The sequence below is a fragment of the Physella acuta genome, unplaced genomic scaffold, assembly GCF_028476545.2.
Source record: "Physella acuta isolate Inbredline_101_S28 unplaced genomic scaffold, ASM2847654v3 ptg000674l, whole genome shotgun sequence".
NCBI classification, from domain to species: Eukaryota; Metazoa; Mollusca; class Gastropoda; family Physidae; genus Physella; species Physella acuta.
The window spans coordinates 555,001-579,231 of record NW_026732193.1 but is presented as its reverse complement, the minus strand read 5'-3'; the positions used below and the strand labels follow the sequence as shown (position 1 = coordinate 579,231).

The window sequence follows — 24,231 nt, the reverse complement described above, 5'->3', positions numbered from 1 at the left end:
CTTAGCTTAGCTTAGCTTAGCTTAGCTTAGCTTAGCTTAGCTTAGCTTAGCTTAGCTTAGCTTAGCTTAGCTTAGCTTAGCTTAGCTTAGCTTAGCTTAGCTTAGCTTAGCTTAGCTTAGCTTAGCTTAGCTTAGCTTAGTTTAGCTTAGCTTAGCTTAGTTTAGCTTAGCTTAGCTTAGCGTAAATTAGCTTAGCGTAAATTAGCTAAGATTAGATTATTGTTCTATTTATATGTATGTGTATACCTCTTCTCCAGAGAATACAACCATGTGCTGGTTTTCAGTACAATAACCCAAGAAATGAACACTAAATCCCATAGAATAAAAACAGGACAAGCACTTACTGATGGATATTCTATGGTCCGCATGGATGATAAGCCACAAGTTCTAAGCCTCACTAAGTATTGTCATATTATGACTCTTGAAAATTACAAAATCTATAATAGGAAACGAATATTTTTTTTTAACTCTTCTTTGTTTTAATTAGGAAAGTTTAAACTAAAATATAGTGTTTTCTACAATTATTATAGTTTTAATACTGCTGCCCAAAAATATTTTATAACACACCGTTTAAGACATTAATTAATTCTTTTGAGATATTCTCTTTAGGTGGAAATCATATATTTTCGGAGAGAAAAGATGACAAAAGCTTCTTGTACATAGTTGACAACAACACTTTTTAGATAAAGTGCGTTCCAAAAAAAATCACGCATTTTAATTTTCAAACAATTGGAACCCTAGATTTTTAAAAGACTTAAATTTTGAGGAAAAACAACTTTCGATTTTTTTCCCTTTGAGTAATAGCTTCAAATAAACACCATTGGTTACATAATGCTGACATTTGATATAAAGTGAATGTTTTAAAGTTTATGTTTTAAACTGAAAATGAGTGTACTCTACCAGAGTAGGCGTTTTAACACATTAGATAGTAAATTGATGTTTTTTTTTCAGCTGGGAACCATACCTGTTTAAGTTCCCTGAAGAATTTGATAAAACAAATCAAGGTATAATATCATTAGCTTAGAGTAACTGACGAAAACCTTACTGTAACATCAGCACACAACATTAAATTGAAAATAGCCGTATTTAAAGAAGTAGGCCTATATATCGACCGTTTGAGTATTCTGTAAATATATATACTATTTCTTTTTTTCATTTTCAGTCATAGAGTTCACGGCACAAGAAAAATATGCCCTCACAACAATTCGCAAAACGCAAGGCCGCACAATCGGGAAAGGTATGTCAGTTTGTGTTTTGTGATCCAGGTCTAGGTCTATGTCTTTAGGTCTCAAGGTCTAGGTTTCTAGATTTCTAGGTCTCTATGTGTCAAGGTCTAGACGACGTAGACCAAGACTTAGAATTAGACACACCCATGAACTGGAAGAGAACCCCACTACCGTAATGCGTTACCAACTACCGTAATGCGGTACCAACTACCATAATGCGGTACCAACTACCATAATGCGGTACCAACTACCCTAATGCGGTACCAACTACCATAATGCGGTACCAACTACCATAATGCGGTACCAACTACCGTAATGCGGTACCAACTACCATAATGCGGTACCAACTACCATAATGCGGTACCAACTACCATAATGCGGTACCAACTACCATAATGCGGTACCAACTACCATAATGCGGTACCAACTACCATAATGCGGTACCAACTACCATAATGCGGTACCAACTACCGTAATGCGGTACCAACTACCATAATGCGATACCAACTACCATAATGCGGTACCAACTACCATAATGCGGTACCAACTACCATAATGCGGTACCAACTACCATAATGCGGTACCAACTACCATAATGCGGTACCAACTACCATAATGCGGTACCAACTACCATAATGCGGTACCAACTACCATAATGCGGTACCAACTACCCTAATGCGGTACCAACTACCATAATGCGGTACCAACTACCATAATGCGGTACCAACTACCATAATGCGGTAGTTTTAGTTCTTTTTTTTTAGGTCAACCTTGTACACTGTTGTTTGTGGGAGGTAACTCACTTTCTAACAGGCGATGTTTGTTCCAGCTAGTAAATCAGTGGCGTAGGCGGGGGGGGGGCGTCATTGAGGGGGATCTTAACCCCCCCCCCCCACAAGGACCCCTGTGTGACATACTCAGCCAATATAATTTTCATCAAAACAATCAAAGAGTTGCTGCATTTCTTTGACATACTCAGCCAATATAATTTTCATCAAAACAATCAAAGAGTTGCTGCATTTCTTTGACATACTCAGCCAATATAATTTTCATCAAAACAATCAAAGAGTTGCAGCATTTCTTTGACATACTCAGCCAATATAATTTTCATCAAAACAATCAAAGAGTTGCTGCATTTCTTTGACAAACTCAGCCAATATAATTTTCATCAAAACAATCAAAGAGTTGCTGCATTTTTTTGACATACTCAGCCAATATAATTTTCATCAAAACAATCAAAGAGCTGCGGCATTTCTTTGACAAGTTTTGTGCTTTCTGTAATCATATAGCCGATACTTATTGGCATAGGCTCAGGTTCAAAGAATAACGATAGCCTTGGATGAAGCGCTTCACTTTGTGTGGCATCCAATGCGTGTTGGTGTTCACGCAAAAATCAAATTCGATATTTAATTTTTTTTTATCACTGATTTGCGCTCTGAAATCCTTTTTTCATTTTATCGACGTTTTTTACATTGAAAAAAAAAATGGACACCCCGCTGTACCGTATATCATCGTGTTAACATCCTAGGGCGGTTGTCAGATGTTTAGTCATATTTGCTTACGGGCCCTGTGGATTTGCAAATGTTGATGTTTTGTTTAGCTCCTGTGGGCGAATTTTATGTGTCTTATAGGAGATCTGAGGTATTAGTTTTTGACCCAAAGTTTTGATGGTCGTTAGTCAGTGAATGAATGAGAACGTATAGGCCGAATCAAGGGCTATACGTCCTGTTCGTTATCTACATCATAGTAAGCTACATATACCTCAGCAAGCGGCCTTCATATCATATTCATACCAAAGCACTGTTACACGTAATTCTCTTCTAAATTAAACTTGTCCACAAGCTCTGACCACCATTACCAGAAGTAGGCAAACATAAAAAGATATGACAAATAAATAAATCGAATAAGCAGAAAACATTTTAGGTTTTTAACAAAAATTCATCGCTTCATAATATGTATGTAATCGAGACATAATATTATTCATATCCATCTCATGAATCTTTCAACCACCAGTGGACCTGGATAACTGACAGCGGGGTAATGTTCTACTGCAGTTTATAGGTCGAATGGTAATATCCAGGGGGTAGGGTAGTTAAAAGAGGGCTAATTGCTTTGGTGTAAGGGGGTGGGGGTAGAAGAGGGGGAGTAGTGAATATCTGGATGTTATTGACAGAGGTGGTTTATGTCCTGCTCTGGTATGCGTACATTAGTATTTATTACATTACTTGAATAGACAATGTTCTTTGAGTTAACTCTAGTTCTTTATTCTGACATACACAAAGCTCAGATGAAGCGTCCTGTCTCTGACTATACCTTTCGTTAACTGAACACATGGAAACATCAATTACACTTCGCGGTTAACACTGTGAACACTCAAGGGAATGACATACATAATACAAGATAAAACGTACTACTATTTACATAGAAAATTAAATTAAATAAAAATATATAACAACTAAATTTTTTTTTGTTTTTGTAGAAGTGCTGTATTACGAAAACGCCAATGTAAATACGTATAATTATTATGGGCGAAAACTTAAAAAAGACGGGGTTGCGATCAGCCTGACGTACAAAGTGGTGATTTTACGACAACCTGGAATGTCCGACACGATGTCAGTTACTTTACACACTGGTGCGGTTCAAGAACTTATTCCACCTTTGGTGGGATACATTTACGTGGTAAGAAAGATATACATAAACCTACACCTACACAAACAACTTCATCCACATCTACATTCGTTTTGTCAATACTTTTTGTCCAGTCATAGGTTTCTCAGGTAAGACTGAACATAGACAGTGTCTACATCTTATTCCCGTCTCTCTATTTACCGAAAATGATCACAACGATTTTGGTCCACATTCTGTGTTCAGTGATTTTGAATAATACACTACTCTTTTAAAACATTTAAAATACAAATATATTAAAACTGAATACAGTGTACGAGCTAAATGGACTCAAGGTTCATGAGAAAGAGGCGAAATGGGGGCCTTTCTAGCTAATGTCCATTACAATCAGGTTCTCAGGGCTAGAGCTAATTATGTGCAGCCAAAGCACTTGAAAGCTATTTGTATAAGGTGCCTTTAAACTAAGATACGTATTTACCGAATTAACAGGGTTTTAGGTCTGATTGGCTTGACTGTAAGGTTCCAAAAAGTAGTTACGTTAAAATGTCCCCCCCCCCCCCCACTGGAGAAAAAAGTCTGAAAGAAACACTTGGGCACAAATCTCATTTTTAGAAGACAACAGTTCTCAACGTAGGAAATCACACATCTGTGTCATAACTTTTAAACCCACATTCGACAGTAGAAGCTAGTTTATTTTATTAAATAATCTTTATACTTCAGCAATGAATTTAAAAAAATAGTTTTATAACTAATTACTACTCTCTTTTGAATAAATGATCCAATGTTTGTTCTTGAGTATATAAGTATATAAGATAACTTATATATTTTGTGAAATGATTTTCAGTTCCTAAATGTTAAGGCGATTGAAACGACTTTTCCAGCAATCATATATGCTAACAACACTGCCGCCGGAATATATTTCCGACTTGACGGTATGCACGAATTCAGGAGGGAACATGTGTTATTGTAAGTTCGTCATCAGACACCAAAATAAATTATAAGGCACTTTTAGCCACTAAGATATCATTTTGAGAAAAACACTCTTCGGGTTTTTTTTTCAAAACTTTACTCAATCGAAACGGCTCGCAGATCTCAATTCTTTTTAGTACTTGATACTATTTTATATAGAGACTTACGATCAATGGAAATAAACATAAGACATGCATATCTAAATGCCGTTGTGTGTTACACAAATAGTTGTAAAAGCACGATTGGTAGAAAGGGAAACTTAAATATGAAACACACAAATGTGAAAGAAAAATTCCCGCTAGTGCAGCCAAGTCGTTCTATTGTGCTACATCAATCAACTTTTTCAATTTTTAATATATTTTACTTTTACCTCACTAAAGAGGCATAAAAGTTACATTTTAATTTCAAAGGAATCCACTGTACCCAAGTGTAATCGATGTCGATATCACTGTGACGGGCCCGAAAGATGCCTTGGAAAACAATCTCAAACTTGATGACGAGCCACTGGTTTTAAAGTAAGTTATGAAGATACAAGCTACTGGATTAATTAACAAGTTATCTCAGGGCTAAGCTAATTAAGCACTCAAAGAGGCCAATCATATAATTAATTCTTCCCGGGACTCTTATTAGTTTTCGTTGTGGTTGATGGTAATAAAACATGTCAGACTATTTTCATCTTCCAGGCCAAAGCCCAACATGTACCTCGTGTTGGTTGTTGGGTATTAAAACATTAGTGGTTAGTGGTGGCTTTACCCTCAGCCTAATCGTGCTGCCAGTAGCATTTTATTTTTAGCAACGATAATTAAATGTATTCTGTACGCACTTGACTGGGATCACAACCCCAGTAGTTCCTTATTCTATTAGACAAACCACCGTGTGTCGAGCAGTCAGCTTGGATCACCTCATGAAACTACCGCCATCGCCATTTCTTCTTCTGTGGCCAACAACCAACATTCGTATAAACTTCACAAGCAACGAAATTCACTTTTTTTATATCGCACTTTACTTCAAAGTGATATCTCTTTCCCCATTTGTTACACATTCTGCCACATGTCGGGCCCAGTACCCTCAAACATCTGTCTCCGTCCACAAAATTTGCACCCCACATTTGGAGTATTTACTGCTTCCTGTAGACGACGTCGCTTGTGTGTTCTCTAGCTTCGTCAGATTATTTTGCATTTTTATTCTCTTCTTGATATCCTTTATTAAAGATATATTAAAGATATATGTTTTAAATGTTTAATTTTTTTAAAGATCAAAGTGATCATCAGAATCCTTCATATTAAATTTTATCGTTTGACCATTTATGATATGTATAGCATTATACAAGGCCACCCCCCTCAGACCCCAAAGTAAGGCCCATAAACTTCTCTTTTCGAACCTAACGGCCCATGGGGCAAGGTAAGTAGACTGCATCTGCTTCTGTGACATCGGCATATGAGGAGATAGGGTGGTCAGCATGTCCAGCCGCCTACATTTTCCCTAAAGTGAGTTGAGTACTCACGAGATCTGGGTGTACTCTGAGAAGTTCGTCTGAATTGAAACCGAATTGGATATCAAGACATATTTCTTTTCTTCCCCTTTTTTAGCTGTGCTATTACATAGTAGTTCGTCCAAATCTGTTTAAATTACGTTGTGATTAAGCACTATATGTGTTGGTGTAAAACTTGGGTATGCAGCAATAGGAAAACATTTTATCTTTTAATCCCCAGCGATATAACTGAAATTGTTAAGGGTGCCAACGTGTACGCAGGGTACGCTACAATTAGTTCAGCTCCTGCGAAACTCACAGCAGACGCTCCAGTATCACTATTCGTACAAGCTGGGACAACTCCGGAGACGTTCTATTCATACAATATTTTTGGGCCCATTGACATGTTACCTGTAAGCTATATTTTTTGGTTTCTGTTGAATTGAATATGGCTGTACCGAGTCAACTGAAAAATAATTAATTATAATTTAATTTGTTTGTAGATCATGATAGAATTTTTAAAAATCTTAAATACATTTTATCGTATATTTTAAAATTATATTCCTTAACAATCACGCATCTTACGAAGTGTTATAAATACATACATTAAAATAAATGAATACATAAAAAATAAATATATAAATGAATGAATAAATAAAAAAAAAAAAAATAAATAAATAAATAAATAAACAAACAAACAAACAAACAAACAAACAAATAAATAAATAAATAAATAAATAAAATAAACAAATAAATACATAAATACCGAAAGGAATTCGTACCACCCTCATTTCGCTCTAACCCAACTATAGCAATTCGTACCACCCTCATTTCGCTTTATCCCTCCGATAACTATTCGCGGTAACGTGTTGAAAGTGTTCTGCTTGATAAAAAATATGGGCTGACAAAATGATTTAGGACGGGATTATAAAACAAAAAGTGGTAAGTCAAATTAAGTATTTTTTTTTCATGGTTGAGTGGCATGTTCAGCTGTTTACTAAAGCGAACTATGCGATGTCGGCTATACTGTAACTTGATACTATCAATACTTATAATCTCTCGCTTTATATTTGGGCTTCTTTAGACCTGATATTTACTTATACATAACTTCCAATTTCCGAGTATATTATTTTAAATGTATGAAGCTTGTATTTATTTTAACTACACATATCAATATGTTTTTGCGTCTTTGCTTGAAGAAGACATAACACTGCACGGATTGAAGGTCTCAAAAATCACTTCAGTCATACAGAGATGGAGTTTGTTGTGGTACTGAAGAAAGGTTATGATATAGCAGGGAGATAAATTTTCACATCGCCGCCGAATAAGAACAACTCGCCGCAAATCTATCACAAAACTTCAATAATCGTTTTAAAGACACAGCTCGTTATTTGATGAACCAATATACACCTGTAGAGCCTCACATTTCAAGTCAGATTCTCGTCAAGGCTTTCGACTACGCTCTAGTTTTTCAGTCTGTCTATATAAGAACACGTCCATGTATTTGTAACCTAACAGCATTGAAATGAGTAGGGGTCATATTTCTCCCGACAACTATGTCCCTACAACTAAAGATTTTGCGACCAGGAAGGATATACAATGACCAAAATCTGAATAATATTAGAGCTAAATAAGTTTTCTTTAAACCCTTTGGTAATTTTTGGCCTCACAAATGATTATATTGAGACTCCTGAGCTGGTAATAAAACGGTTTGTTTTTTTCCATTTATGTGTCGTGATTAATGTGTTCTTGTTTTTTTAACGTTTATGATTTTTTTGGTCTAATTAACTATAAAGATAGAAAAAAGAAAAAAAAATCAACTAGTTTTGTCTCTTTAATTTGTCGTATATCCGAAGTATAGAGAAAGTCTTGTAATCGTACAAAAATAAAATCGAGATTTTTGCAAATCGGAACAACATAGTTTTGCAATGTTGTCCAAATGTCTGTGTTTGTGCATGGGTGTGTGTGTGTAAACACGATAATTTTTGTACCGTTACAGCTAGATTGATGAAATTTCATATATAAGTATTATATAAAAATCGTAGATCCGTAACAACTTTTGAGCGATTTACGAAAACCGGAAGTGGAACTTTTCTATTTTGAACTTTTCAAAAGCCTATAATGTGATTACTATTTCAGATAGATAAATGAAATTTCACATGTTAGTAAAACATCTAATGCTCTGCCTTCTGTCAAATTTTTAGTAATTTCTGTTGATCGGAAGTACTAATTTACGTTATTTCCGATTTCTCAAAAAACGCATGTGAATTTATAAAGTACTAATAATATTCCGCACTATTACTCACATTTTATTTGGCCTTCACTTGGTGTGTAATTGTTTTTTCTACGAGATTTTATTCTCTTTTAAAACGTATAAGTATTTGAAGTGGATTAAAAATCATGTTTATATCCCGACTTGCCATCCCACGTTTGTTTCATAAGAATATTCGAGAAAGTTTAGGATAGATCACCGCTCCCAGTTTATTCTTCCAAAGATTAATATTACTCGTGTGAACTGTGTCAAATCGCATCGGACTGTTAGTTGCATTTACCGTATTTAGAGGAAAATTGCTGTTTAAATGCTTTTATTTGACAGAAGTTTTTTTAAACGACTTTTTAAAGTTTATGTCTGTAACTGCCTCACTAGAGGTTAGGTGTGCTGGTATTCAACTGAGGTGTAGTGTGGTTAACGCAACACTACGTCATTGTTGATAGGTGCATTGGCCCACCACAGAGGACTGGTGAGGTTACGGGCCGACCATGAGGGACAACAACACAAAAAATGTGTTGTGTCTTAGCAGCCTTTACCCAGTTGACTGAAGAACCTCGTAAATAGCTGCTTAAAGAACTTTTCATACAAAACGTCGTAAAGAACATATTAATATTTCATAGACTTCCCTTTTTATATGACCCTACACGTTCTGCACTACATTACTATGTAGTTAGCATACTGTCGTGATTTCTCGCAGCCTAGACTTGTAAATACAAATACAGAGTCCCAGAAGACACAAGACATGGAAAACAAACTTTGCTAACAAAAAAATAAAAATGTATAGTTGCTGTCCCAAAAGAGGGGGGGGGGGGGGAGCTTCCAAATGAGGTTAACATTATCCACCTGACTGGTAACTCGTTACATTTCGTCAGGTGAAAGGAGCAAAACAGACTGACCGACACACTTATATTGATGAATAAATGTGTATATATATATATATATATATATATATATATATATATATATATATATATATATATATATATATATATATATATATATATATATATATATACGTCAGGTAAAAGGAGCAATAGTGCATAAAGGACAGACAGAAAGATAGACAGACCGACACACTTATATTGATGAATAAATGTGTATATATATATATATATATATATATATATATATATATATATATATATATATATGTATATATATATATACATATATACATATATATATATATATATACATACATACATATGTATATATATATATACATATATACATATATATATATATACATACATACATATATATATATATATATATATATATATATATATATATATATATATATATATATATATATACATTCTTTTCAATTTTAAAGTAGTCTCTTTATTTTATAGCCCGATAATTATGACACCAGTGTGAAAGAGAATTTAGAACCGACTACTACAACAACCGTCAAAGTAAAAATCAATGTTTCTTAAATTTTTTCTTGTTCTGGATTATTTTGAATATTTTAAATTTATTTTTTCTGTTTGCCAAATGGCATTCATTCTTTACAAAAAAAAAATATATATATATATATATGTATATATATATATATATATATATATATATATATATATATATATATATATATATATATATACAAACACCAAAAAATCCACCTCAATGAAGTCACTGTATTCTTTAGCAAACCGAAACCGAAACCACTGCTGCAGCAGTAGCTGTAGTCGTGACGACAACACCAATTCCAGGCGGATACAACGAATTCAAAATAGGTCAGCAATTTGTTCACTCAGCAAATGTATTTTTATCGTGTCTTAATGTTTTGGTTTTAAGTCGAAGTGTATTCGATGGTTATAAGAATAATTAGGTTATAACAACCAACCCAGTAATAGTTGGTTCGATATACAAACATCATCTGGCCTGTACTAATGCTAGTTGTATTGTAAAACGGCATGGAACTTAATTATGTCTCTTTTCAACTATCATCAGGGCCGGCGCTACCTATAAGGCGAACTAGGCGGTCGCCTAGGGCGCTATCCATAGGGTAGGGGCGCAACAATGTGTAATTGCCATTATTAAAAAGTACCTAATAATTTATAACTGTTTATATTACATAAACTATAGACAGTGTAATAAATAAAGGCTTGGCGATCTATCTCGGTGCACGCAGGACGCACTATTCATTTTGCGCTACTCCTCAAATTAGGCCTATATATAGTTGTTCGCATTGGTGAAAAATGCGCCCCCTCTCCACTCACCTCCCTAATGTGAAAAGGTCGGTGCGATTTTACGTCACTTTGCCTTTTTTATAAGCCCATACAGCCAATTAGCAGTCAACATTCTTTATTTCGGCTGTATATAAGGGTTCGGCGTGGTCGAGTCGGTAAAGCTTATGGTTGCTAAACCGAAAAGTCTCGAGTTCGAACCCTCGGGCAGATGAGGCTCGTTAGCTGGGGACAGCTGCTCTTCTAGGAGAGACAACTCCAAAATTAAACAACTGCTGCCTTGTAGTTTGTTCTTGGTTGGACAAAGGCTATGGAAGCAAATCCAAAAAGAAAAAGCAGGCTGAAATCGGAGTCAATGGCCTCAATGGCGCATAACCAGTTGACACGTAACACTTAATTGTGTTGGAGGCGTGGTCGAGTCGGCAAAAAGCTCACTGGCAGATAAATCACGATCCCCTTCAACACTAATAATTAAGAACGAAGAAGAAGGCTGTATATAATTCAGTAAAGAGCTTTTTATATTATTATCTACCTTGTTTGGCCCCCTCGGACCTCTTTGGATCGGCCCCACCCACCCGCCCTCCCCTAGCCACCTTTCTGTTAATGTAAGGAGATACTTATAGTATTTAATTTAAATCTTTTAATTTCGAACATTTCAGATGATTATCTAATTTTAATGTTCATTTAGTGAGCGCACTAGTGCATGAATCGACATTATAAAACACTTGCACTTTTATTTTTAATAGGGCTTGTAAGTCTCGCTTTCTCTCACTTTGAATTAGAAATCTCGTTAGGCAGGGAGAGATTTAGACTTTCTATCTAAATTAATTGTTGGCACCACAAAATCCTAAACAGAATTTCAAAGTTAAATTCTACTACACTATATAGTCTTTGAAAGCGAGGTTCCAATAATTAGAATAACTTAATGTTCTATCCTGCTTTCTTTATATGTCCAATATCAATTAAAAGACACCTGCGGATAAACTAAATGACTGTAAACATTTAGAAACGTCGTTGACGCATACCATTAATAAAGATATTGATGCTGATAATCTTTACACTGAGGTTCAGGGAGTAGCTGTCACAATAATGCGTTTCTTTATATAGTACAAACAAAGTTAGAAGTTACCAAATGTGTTTGTTTCCTTGAGAATACTAACACTTCCAATATCCGTGCCTTGTGAAATAAAATTGAAATAAATTGGGCAAGGGGAGCGAAAATCCCACACACACACAAATATATTTTGCACCTTGATAAACTAGTGGTTTTGTGAAGAAAAAAATCGACTGCAGCAGTGATTGTGCTATAGCTACTAACACACACTGTTGCGTAGAGGAAAAAAAAGGTACATAAATTACATCGTGACAAATAGGCAACATATAAACCACTTTCATGATACTGTTCATAATTTTCGGCGGGCTTAAATGAGGTACCAGGACCTTTGAATGTTTTCCTAAAAGTAAACATATTAATATCATCGTGCCTTCAGGACGTTTATAAACAACGAGCCGACCCGCGACGTATCATACGCCGCTATTTAGTTGTTTTATTTTCTACTTTTCAGTAATTCATAATTTGTGAATTCGACAGTACCAATGCTGCCACTAAAAATATTTGCTTTAAAAGACTAACCCCCCCCCCTTTCCCCAACACCTACCATACACCCCCCCCCCCCCCCCGTGAAAGCAGCCTCCTCTTAGTTACCTCCTGTAAGTTTAAAATCGTTTCAAACTAAATTATCTGCCCCTAATAGCCGTCACTAAACCTGGCTCTACGATTTGTAAACATTTAGCGTGAACCACAGCTCACCAGACCATGTGGGGGTGGGGTGGGGGTGGTAGTGATAGAGAGAAAGAGAGTGGACTGCAAGGCGCGCTTGCAGCTTGTTTTCTATTGTCTCCCAGAAGAGAATTATATATATACGAGCCGGCCCGCGGCATAACATACGCCGCTATTTAGTTGTTTCTAATTTTCAATAATTCATAATTTGTGAATTCGACAGTACCAACGCTGACACTGAAAATATTTCTTTAAAACACTATAAGTAGCTCGTTAAGGACCATAACCCCCCCCCCCCCTTCCTTCCCCCCCCCTCCCCCCCTACGTTTAAAATCGTTGGCTCTGCTTGTAAACATTTAGAGTGAACACAGCTCACTAAAACCATGTAGGGGTGGGGAGGTAGGGAGAGCGTTTGCAGCTTGTTTTCTAACGGCTCGAAGAGGAGAATTATATATATAGATAGATTCTAAGATAATGATCCATGGCCAACTTTAAATTGCACATGTTTTTATTTCTTATAATATTTTGCAGTCTGTGATCTTGGATTCTACGGGTTAAACTGCAACTCACGTTGCTCCTGTGGACATAATTGTCGAATTGACGGAACTTGCACCAACTTGCCTTGTAGATTGGGGACTTTTGGAACACGCTGTTTACATGGTAATATGGGGATCTGGCACAAAGCCTACAGGGGTTATGATCATTGTAATTTATTATTATTACATTTAATTTAAAGACTTAATGGCCTGAATCACTTGACCAATTTACCACTGGTGACAAGACTGTTTGACCTTTTGACCACTTGATTACTGGTGACTAGACTGTTTGACCATTTGACCAATTCACCACTGGTGACTAGACTGTTTGACCATTTGACCAATTCACCACTGGTGACTAGACTGTTTGACCATTTAACCGTTTGACCACACTCCGTAAGCACCTACTTACAGTGTTACTAATTTCATCGAGCCAGAAACCCTGTTGCCAGTTCATATTAATAGGATAATGTACGCGATGGGCTTTTAGTCTAGATGTGTGTACACAACCACAAATAGCTGTGGTGCTTACAGATATTTCGTAGTATCAGGTGCTAAGTCTAATGGGGTTATGGTTATTTTACATTATTGATATTACATTTATTTTAATAACGTAAATGCTTGATTCATTTGACTAACTACCGCCAGACTAACTTTGAGAGAAAAAATGGAAGATTTCAATTATTTATTGTCACTAACCACTGGATCACTGGACAGTTTGACCAGTTAACCATTTGTCCACTTGATTACTGTTGACTAGATTGTTTGACCATTTGACCATTTGATTACTGGTGACTAGACTGTTTGATCATTTGACCACTTGATTACTGGTGACTAGACTGTTTGACCATTCGACCACTTGATTACTGGTGACTAGACTGTTTGACCATTTGACCACTTGATTAAAGGTGACTAGACTGTTTGACCATTTGACCACTTGATTAAGGTGACTAGACTGTTTGACCATTTGACCATTTGATTACTGGTGACTAGACTGCTTAACCATTTGACCTTTTGATTACTAGTGACTAGACTGTTTGACCGGGTAACTACTTGATTACTGATGACTAGACTGTTTGACCATTTGACCACTTGATTTGCTGGTGATTAGACTGTTTGACCATTTGACCACTTGATTTCTGGTGACTAGACTGTTTGACCATTTGGCCACTTGGTTAATGGTGACTAGAAAGTTTGACCATTCAATCATTTGACCACTTGTTTACTGGTGACTAGACTTTTTGACCATTTGACCACTCTGTGTGTTATTATAGCATCACATTCTTGGTCTAGATGAGTGTACTGTGTCTAAATTAGGGTAAGTATAGGAGTTAGAGAATTTGATTGAGCTAGGGACTGATTTTGTACTGAGATAAGCATTCGTCAAGTATCAGTTAGCAATGAGGTTAGGGATAATGCTACGGATATTGTTTGCGTTACAGTCAGTAATATTCATTTTAATACAACCTGTGTTAGTGTTATTACTCTGTCTAATCATGTGCTCTGTTGTGTTGTGTGTTAGTGTTATTACTCTGTCTAATCATGTGCTCTGTTGTGTTGTGTGTTAGTGTTATTACTCTGTGTAAACGTGTGCTGTGTTGTGTTGTGTGTTAGTGTTATTACTCTGTGTAAACCTGCGCTGTGTTGTGTTGTGTGTTAGTGTTATTACTCTGTGTAAACGTGTGCTGTGTTGTGTTGTGTGTTAGTGTTATTACTCTGTGTAAACGTGTGCTGTGTTGTGTTGTATGTTAGTGTTATTACTCTGTGTAAACCTGCGCTGTGTTGTGTTGTGTGTTAGTGTTATTACTCTGTGTAAACGTGTGCTGTGTTGTGTTGTGTGTTAGTGTTATTACTCTGTGTAAACCTGCGCTGTGTTGTGTTGTGTGTTAGTGTTATTACTCTGTGTAAACCTGCGCTGTGTTGTGTTGTGTGTTAGTGTTATTACTCTGTGTAAACGTGTGCTGTGTTGTGTGTTAGTGTTATTACTCTGTGTAAACGTGTGCTGTGTTGTGTGTTAGTGTTATTACTCTGTGTAAACGTGTGCTGTGTTGTGTTGTGTGTTAGTGTTATTACTCTGTGTAAACCTGTGCTGTGTTGTGTTGTGTGTTAGTGTTATTACTCTGTGTAAACGTGTGCTGTGTTGTGTTGTGTGTTAGTGTTATTACTCTGTGTAAACGTGTGCTGTGTTGTGTTGTGTGTTAATTTCTTTGTCTAATCATGTGCTCTGTTGTGTTGTGTGTTAGTGTTATTACTCTGTGTAAACGTGTGCTGTGTTGTGTTGTGTGTTAGACTTATTTGTGTCATTCTGAGCTCTGTTCTGTTGACTGAAATGTTTTTGTTCCATTTACGAACAAATTTGTTTGAAGTACCCATTCACACGACAGCAAATAATGCCTAGGTTTAAAATATTCGTTGCATATGTTTATAAGTCTTAAAATTTTTTTATTGAATATTTGTTAACAAGTGCATGAGTTTTAGTGTGTATTTGTATGGTCCATCTAACAAACAACAAATGAGAATGAAAATAAAAACTGTAACAAAATTGTTTTATACCCAGAGGATCTCACTTTGCAAGCAAATGAGATAAGCCCACCAGAACTTTCTGACGGAGACAAGGACACCAGCGTCAATATGGGCGAAGTTAAAGTTGAAGTGAATTTACACGAACCCACACCCACAAATTCGTTCACCTTTGTCTTTAAAGACGGATGTACGTATAGTGGTTTTGGGAAGCGATAGTTACGATTCCTTATTTAAAGCAGTTTTTCTTTAATCTCGTATATAACTCTTCGGTTTAGTGCCACAAGCAAAAAGATAGAAATCTTTTCAAGTTTTACTTTCTCGTATATTACGATGTAGGCCTATAGAGAAAGTCTTATAATCGTGCAAAAAAAAAAAATCGAGATTTTTACAAATCTCGACGTTTTACAGCTCCATGAGTCGCAAAATCATAGTTTTGAAATCTTGTCTGTGTGTCTGTATGCCTGTGTGCGTGTGTGTGTCTGTAAACACGATATCTTGAGTACCGTTACAGCTAGCTTGATAAAATTTCATATATCAGCATTATATCAAAATCGTAGATCCGTACCAACTTTTGAGCGATTTCCGATAACCAGAAGTGGACCATTTTCAACTTTGAATTTTTCAAAAGCCTATAACTTGAGTACTGTTTCAGTAAGATAAATAAAATTTCACATGTAAGTAAAAAAATCTAAATCTCTACTTTCTATCAATTTTTTAGCATTTTCCGTTGACCGGAAGAAGTAATTTACGCTATTTCCGATTTCTCTAAAAATGACTAAATTTATAAAATAATAATATTCCGCACTATTATGCACATTTTATTTGGCGTTTACTTGGAGTGCTATTCTTTTTTTTCTAAGAGATGTTATTCTATTTTAAATAGTTAAACTATTTAAAATGGATACAAATCATGTCTATATCCCTAGTTCCCATCCCCTGTTGTTGTGTATAATAATATTCGAGAAAGTTTTGGGTAGATCACTCCCTGTTTATTATTATTGCTTTTCAGAAAATTTAAAATAAGATTTTTTTTTTTTTAAATGTATGCAAACAAATATTGAAGTGTAAAAAATGTTTTCTTTGTAGCTGATGTAAATGGGATCACAAAAATATTGAAGTGAATATATTGTTTTGTTTATAGCTGATTTAAATGAAATCACAAAAGACAAATTTAACATTCAAGTCTGGGACGAGAAAACGAAGTCAATGGTCCCTTTTACTGAGGAATATGAAGTGAATATCGAGGATCAAAATACTGTGACCGTTCATTGGAAAAAGCCGAGCATAGTGCAGAAAATGCAGGTGACTGTCGCCACAAATCTAAATGCGACATCATTTCATTTGGACGGAGGTAAGGCTTGTTGTTCGCAATACGATGACGACATTTAGATTTTCTACTCGACGGAAAAAAAAAACAATCTTTGCACGGCAATCAGTTATTTCATATTAGAATTCTGTAGTAAAATGTTTTTTTCCTTCAACTCAAATGACGCTTTAGCTCAATAATTTTGATTTTTAAAAAAGTATCGATGTCAGATTCGGTATTATTAACTTTAACATTTTTAGGACTTAACAAGAAATTACTACAAAAGAAGTAGAGATCTTCTTTCAGTGGACTTGATTTAGAAAATTAAAGAGTACCTTAGATTTTTTGATTGAATTCAGAAATTTAAAAAAAAACACATGTAAGGAATTTGAATGAATATTTTAACGATTTTACTTCAGGACATAAAGCTATACCCATTCATGCTGGAGGAGGAGACGATGGCCCAACAGGGTTGAAATCTCAGTTGTTTAAGCTGCAAGTTGGTGACAAAACTGTCTTCCCAAATCTTGCTAAAAACCTGACCGATGGAAATCGGTTGTTCTCTTCGTGTATAGTCACAGATGAAACGGACATCATGACAATGACTTTCGAAGCAAATACACACCTTCTGCGCCTGATGATGTATACACCAGGTACATTTGCCGATCATTACGACTCGGTTGGTTTGGTTTGGGGTAGTGTACAAAAACACAATATATCTTTTATTCATTTTATTGGCTAAAATTGAGATGTGGTCACTTGCGGCCAGTGTTCAGCCCTCGGCGAAGGCGTAGTCTGACCGACGCCTTCTCAAAATGACCGAGTAAATTGTCTAAGTACCTTAATAGAGTTTTGAATGGTCATTATGTTTTACAAAAATATAACAAACATTGTTTTTATTAAGAAATACGTATGGTCATCTATTACGACTTTATTAATTTTTTTCAAGAGCGAGATATTTTTGGGTACCCGCGTCATTGGTCTACAACTTTATATAAAATCTGGAGTGTTGACATTAGGACGTTGTTTTTAATATATAGACTTATATAAGGAGATGATCACTGGCTGTTTACAATTCTCTGGGAGTCTGACCGAAATGTTTTGCAAAGTACAATAAAGTCATTTAGCTAATTCTCTTTTTATTGCCACGTATTTTTGGTGTTAATTAAACGACGTACAGTCTCTTGTTTATAACGGCCTTTTAAAGTTTTCCCTAAAGCAAGACCATGGGATTGGTCTACAAATTAACAAATATCAGGGGGGGGGGTTGATAACGTATATATGTATGTGATACTGTTCCAAGGTCACGTGTGCTCTTGCTTTAGGTTTCCTAACTTGTGCGACATTATGTTTATATCATGAATATCTCATTAATTACCTGTATCATATGACATTCTTGTAGGCACAGAAAAAGCCTGGAAAGCTGAAGTCGTGTGCTACGACACGGCTGATAAGGAAGTTTTAAAGACTCAGGTTACCAGTAGTGGAAAAAGAATATATCAGGTCAACGTGAATTTGGTCGTTCTGAAAGTTAAGATAAAACTACTGACTGGAACCATCAATATGTGCGAAATCGAACCATTCGTGACAATACCACCACTTCTAGACGGCTACAATGAATTTAAACTAGGTCAGCAATTTGTTCACTCAGCAAAGTTTTGTCATTGTACTGATGTTTTTTTTTTGTTTCCAGATGAAGTGTGTTCAATGGTTATGAGAATAATTCGGTTATAAAAACTAATCCAGTGATAGTTGTTTCGATATACAAACATTCTCTGGCCTGTACGAATGTTAGTTGTACTGTAAAAAGGCATGGAACTTAATTATCTCTCTTTTAACAATCACAATTTAAAAATTCCGGGCTGCATTGAGCATTTAATTTTGTTTCTTTAAAGCTCTACTCCGTAACTAACCTTTATAAACAATGACCATTCTAGTGGAAATTTGAAGGATTTCCCAAAGTAAACATATTAATATCATCGTGCCATCGGGGTGTTTATAAACAATTCTAAGATAATGATCTATGGCCAACTTTAAATTGCTCATGTTTTTATTTCTTATAATATTTTGCAGTTTGTGATCCTGGGTTCTATGGGGAACACTGCTCCTCACGTTGCTCCTGTGGACATAATTGTCGAATTGACGGAACTTGCACCAACTTGCCTTGTAGATTGGGGACTTTTGGAAGCGGCTGTAAACATGGTAATATGGGGATCTGGTGGAAATCCTAATGGGGTTATGGTTATTTTGCTATATTATTATTACATTTATTTTAATAACTTAAATGCTTAATTCATTTGGCTAACTACCACCAGACTAACTTTGAGTGAAAAAATGGACTATTTCAGTTATTTCCTTTTACTACTTAACCACTTGATCAATGGACAGTTTGACCATTTGACCACTTGATTACAGGTGATTAGACTGTTTGACCATTTAATCATTTGACCACTTGATTACTGGTGACTAGAAAGTTTGACCATTTGACCACTTGATTACTGGTGACTCGACTGTTTGACCATTTGTCCACTTGATCACTGGTGACACGACAGTTGGACTATTTAACCATTTAACCATTTGATTACTGGTGACTAGACAGTTGGACTATTTAACCATTTAACCATTTGATTACTGGTGACACTACAGTTGGACTATTTAACCATTTAACCATTTGATTACTGGTGACACGACAGTTGGACTATTTAACCATTTAACCATTTGATTACTGGTGACACTACAGTTGGACTATTTAACCATTTAACCATTTGATTACTGGTGACTAGACAGTTGGACTATTTAACCATGTGACCATTTGATTACTGGTGACACTACAGTTGGACTATTTAACAACTTGACATCTTGATCACGGTGAATAGTCCATTTGACCATTTGACTATTTGACCACTTGATAACTGATGACTAGACTGTTTGACCATTTGACTATTTGACCACTTGATAACTGGTGACTAGACTGTTTGGCCATTTAACCATTTGACCACTTGATTACTGGTGACTAGAGTGTTTGGCCATTTAACCATTTGACAACTTGATTACTGGTGACTAGATTGTTTGACCATTTAACCATTTGACCACTTGATAACTGATGACTAGACTGTTTGACCATTTAACCATTTGACCACTTGATTACTGGTGACTAGACTGTTTGGCCATTTGATCACTTGATTACTGGTGACTAGACTGTTTGACCATTTAACGATTTGACCACTTGATTACTGGTGACTAGACTGTTTGACCATTTAATTATTTGACCACTTGATTACTGGTGACTAGACTGTTTGACCATTTGACCACTTGATTACTGGTGACTAGACTGTTTGGCCATTTAACCATTTAACCACACTAGGTAACCACCTTTTTAACAGTGTTACCAATTTCATAGAGCCGGATACTCTTTTGCCAGTTCATATTCATCAACTTGTGTAAATGAATCCGCCTCACCGATAAGCTATCGGTCAGCCTCTGCTCGCGCGGCGAGGGCTAAAAAGTGACCGCCAGTGGAATTCTCCTTGTGTCAGCTATTTATCGAAAAAAAATTCAAACATAGGAACCGTTTTAAAGCTCTTGGAATTGTACATTGGTATCTAGGGGTCAGAACAAAAAAAAACGATGCTACACTTGGGAAAATCCCGGAACAATGCCATATTTCCTTATATAAACATAGTGCCTTTTTTTAAAATAAATAAATAAATACAAATATTTTGACGTACAAACCGATTCATAATTCATGAGGTTGTAGAATTATTCGCGGGGATCACTAAACAATAGGCGTTATGGATAAACTATTGGTCGGACTTTGCTTGAACGGCAAAAGCTAAAAAGTGACCGCAAGTAAAATTCTCTTTATATGAGCTATATATACAAAAAAATAATTGCCGAACGATCACTCTGATATTTGTCAGGTCGTAGACCGATCCTGGAGGGTAACAAAAAACTTTACTTCCGTCGTTAAAAACCCATTATGGTCGTTAACACTGTTCAGATACCGTATGTTCTTATATAAGAAGAGCAGCTGTTTGTGACAAAAATTTAACAAAGACTACAAGTCATTCGTTTGATTTAAAAAAAACTAATCTGTAACCACACTGTTGTGTGCTGACTAAGACCTGGGCTCGAAACGTCCATTGTAATTGTAACTGTTTTTAACTTCTGAGGTAGACTAACACTATCTGTTCTATTGCTAATTGAATTTACCTCACTGCCGCTATTATTTGTATAGTATTTTAAACACGAACAGAAAAGGACTAAGTAAAGTATTCATTTAAGTAATACTTGTGTTAATGATTAAGGTATATATCCTAATTTAATTGTAGTAATCAATTTTAAAAGTCAATGTAATATAACTCACAAGTTATACAATTCAGGAAACCTTTGTAGTTCCAATTGCCTTTCAAATAATTAATTGGGAACATTCCAGCAATTTCTCTAAATTACTATTACTGTTTAAGCTTAAGCTCTCTATATCAGCCAATCACTAATTAAGCATTCAAATTCTCAATTTTCTAAGCGAAGCTAGGCAGTAAGCCTAATGTGTTCTTATATTCTTATAGCATCACAATCTTGGTCTAGATGAGTGTACTGTGTCTAAATTAGGCTAAGTGTAAGAGTAAGAGATTTTGATTGAGCTAGGGACTGTATTTTTGTGCTGAGAAGAGCATTCGTTAAGAATCAGTTAATGATACCTTAGCAATGAGGTTATGGATAGTACTACGGATATTGTTTGCGCTACAGTTAGTAATATTCATTTTAATAGAACCGGTGTTAGTGTTATTACTCTGTGTCAACATGTGCTCTGTTCTGTTGACTGAAATGTCTTTATTCCATTTACTAACAGACTTGTTTTACTTATCCATCCACACGACAACAAATAAAGCCTGGGTTTAAAATATTTGTTTCATGTATGTTTGTAGACCTGAATTGTTGTTTTTGTGTGAAAGTTTGTTGACAAGTCCGTCAGTTTTAGTGTGCATTAGTATGGTCCATCTAACAAACAACAACTGAGAATGAAAACATAAACCGTAACAATGTATTATCTACACAGCTGATCTGTCTCTGCAAGCAAATGAGATAAGCCCACCAGAACTTTCTGACGGAGACAAGGACACCAGCGTCAATTTGGGCGAGGTTAAAGTTGAAGTGAATTTACACGAACCCACACCCACAAATTCGTTTACCTTTGTCTTCAAAGACGGATGTACGTCTTTAATTATAGGCATCAATAGTTAAGATTCGTTATTGAATTCAAAGAGTTTTTTTTTTAAATTTGGTATAAAACTCCTTGGTTTACTAACACACGCAAGAAAGTTTTTAACATTTTAGTATTGCTTTTCAGAAAACTTAAATAAGGTTTGTTTTTTTAAATGTATGCAAACAAATGTTGAAGTGTAAAAAATGTTTTCTTTGTAGATGATGTAAATAGGATCACAAAAATATTGAAGTGAATATATTGTTTTGTTTATAGTTTGTGTAAGTGGGATCACAAAAATATTGAAGTGTAGGCTATATAATATGTTTTGTTTATAGCTGATATAAGTGGGATCACAAAAATACTGAAGTGTAGGCTATATAATATGTTTTGTTTATAGCTGATATAAGTGGGATCACAAAAATATTGAAGTGTAGGCTATATAATATGTTTTGTTTATAGCTGATATAAGTGGGATCACAAAAATACTGAAGTGTAGGCTATATAATATGTTTTGTTTATAGCTGATATAAGTGGGATCACAAAAATATTGAAGTGTAGGCTATAGGCCCTATAATATGTTTTGTTTATAGCTGATATAAGTGGGATCACAAAAATACTGAAGTGTAGGCTATATAATATGTTTTGTTTATAGCTGATATAAGTGGGATCACAAAAGACAAATTCGACATTCAAGTCTGGGACGAGGAAACGAATTCGATGGTCGCTTTTACTGAGGAGTATGATGTGACTATCGAGGATGATAAAACTGTGACCGTTCATTGGAAAAATCCGAGAATATTGCAGAAAATGCAGGTGACTGTCGCCACAGATCAAAGTGCGACATCATTTCATTTGGACGGAGGTAAGTCTTGTTGTTTGCAATACGATGACGACATCTAAATTTTCTACTCGACGGAAAAACCAATCTGTGTAGAAAATGATGTTTTCTTACAACTAACTTGACGCTTTAACTCAATAAAATAGATTTTTAAAAAGTATCGATGTTAGCTTCGGTATTTTTTACTTAAGCATTTTTAGGACTTAACATGGACTAATTACAAAAGAAGTAGAGTTTCATCATACAGTGGGTTTGATTTAGAACCTTTATAGTACCTTAGAATTTTAGTTTGAAAGTAGAAATAAAAAAACAACAACAACATGTAAGTAAATTGAATCAACATTTAAATTATTTTCGCTCAGGACATAAAGCTGACTCCCTTCTTGCTGGAGAAGGAAACACGGGCTCAACGGAGTCGAAATCCCTGTTTAGGCTGGAAGTTGGTGACACAACTGTCTTCCCAAATCTTGCTAAAAACCTTACCGATGGCGATCGGTTTTCTTCGTGTATAGACACAGATGAAACGGACATCATGACACTGACTTTCGAAGCAAATACTCTCCTTCTGCGTCTGATGATGTATACACCAGGTACATTTGCCGATCCTTACGACTCGGTTGGTTTGGTTTGGGGTAGTGTACAAAAACACAATATATCTTTTATTCATTTTATTGGCTAAAATTGAGATATGGTCACTAGCGGTAAGTTTCCAGCCCTCGGCGAAGGCGTAGTCTGACCAACGCCTTCTCCATTTGACCGAGTAAAATGCCGAGTTCCTAGCATTAAACTGATGTACATAGTCTAATTACATTAATAGAGTTTTGAAAGGTGTTTATGTTTTACCAAAAAAAAAAACAACAACTATTGTTTATATTAAGAAATATTTAAGGTCATGTATGACCACTTTTTCAAATTATTTTCTAGAGGGATATTTTTTTTGGGTAACCTAGGCATTGGTGTACAACTTCCAAAAATATCTGGAGTGTTGATGTTAAGATTTTTTTTATATATAGTCTTATGTGAGAAGAAGGTCACTGGCTGTTAGTTTACAATCTTGGGCGAGTCTGGCCGACATTTTCTGCATATTATAACCGAGTTAAATACCGAGATACATGCAGAAAACATGTACAGAGCCCACGTACCCTAAAATCATTTAGCTTATTCGCCTCGGAGTGGCCTAGCGGTAGAGAGCTGGACTGCTAACCCGTAAGTCTCGAGTTCGAATCCGGGTTCAAGTCAGTATACCGTCCACCCAACTCACGTTAGGGAGAGTAAAGGCGGCTGGGCATA

At 35.6% G+C, this 24,231-nt stretch overlaps 1 protein-coding gene across 2 annotated transcripts in view; it reads left to right on the top strand.

Annotated features, from left to right (window-relative positions):
- Positions 1-263: 263 nt before the first annotated feature.
- LOC131949096 (uncharacterized) overlaps positions 264-24,231 on the top strand; it is a 28,375-nt gene continuing 4,407 nt past the window's right edge. The window contains exons 1-18 of one of the 2 annotated variants that reach the window (XM_059310856.1): positions 264-401; positions 952-1,004; positions 1,163-1,237; positions 3,706-3,905; positions 4,696-4,817; positions 5,231-5,335; positions 6,533-6,704; positions 9,919-9,981; positions 10,212-10,299; positions 13,064-13,192; positions 15,626-15,778; positions 16,733-16,942; positions 17,317-17,550; positions 18,300-18,527; positions 18,971-19,099; positions 21,957-22,109; positions 22,756-22,965; positions 23,304-23,531. In XM_059310856.1, coding sequence (XP_059166839.1) covers positions 301-401; positions 952-1,004; positions 1,163-1,237; positions 3,706-3,905; positions 4,696-4,817; positions 5,231-5,335; positions 6,533-6,704; positions 9,919-9,981; positions 10,212-10,299; positions 13,064-13,192; positions 15,626-15,778; positions 16,733-16,942; positions 17,317-17,550; positions 18,300-18,527; positions 18,971-19,099; positions 21,957-22,109; positions 22,756-22,965; positions 23,304-23,531 — 2,653 coding nt within the window. In that variant the 5' untranslated portion in view covers positions 264-300. The remainder of the gene's footprint in view (positions 402-951; positions 1,005-1,162; positions 1,238-3,705; positions 3,906-4,695; positions 4,818-5,230; positions 5,336-6,532; positions 6,705-9,918; positions 9,982-10,211; positions 10,300-13,063; positions 13,193-15,625; positions 15,779-16,732; positions 16,943-17,316; positions 17,551-18,299; positions 18,528-18,970; positions 19,100-21,956; positions 22,110-22,755; positions 22,966-23,303; positions 23,532-24,231) is intronic. The other variant, XM_059310857.1, reaches the window with a different exon arrangement.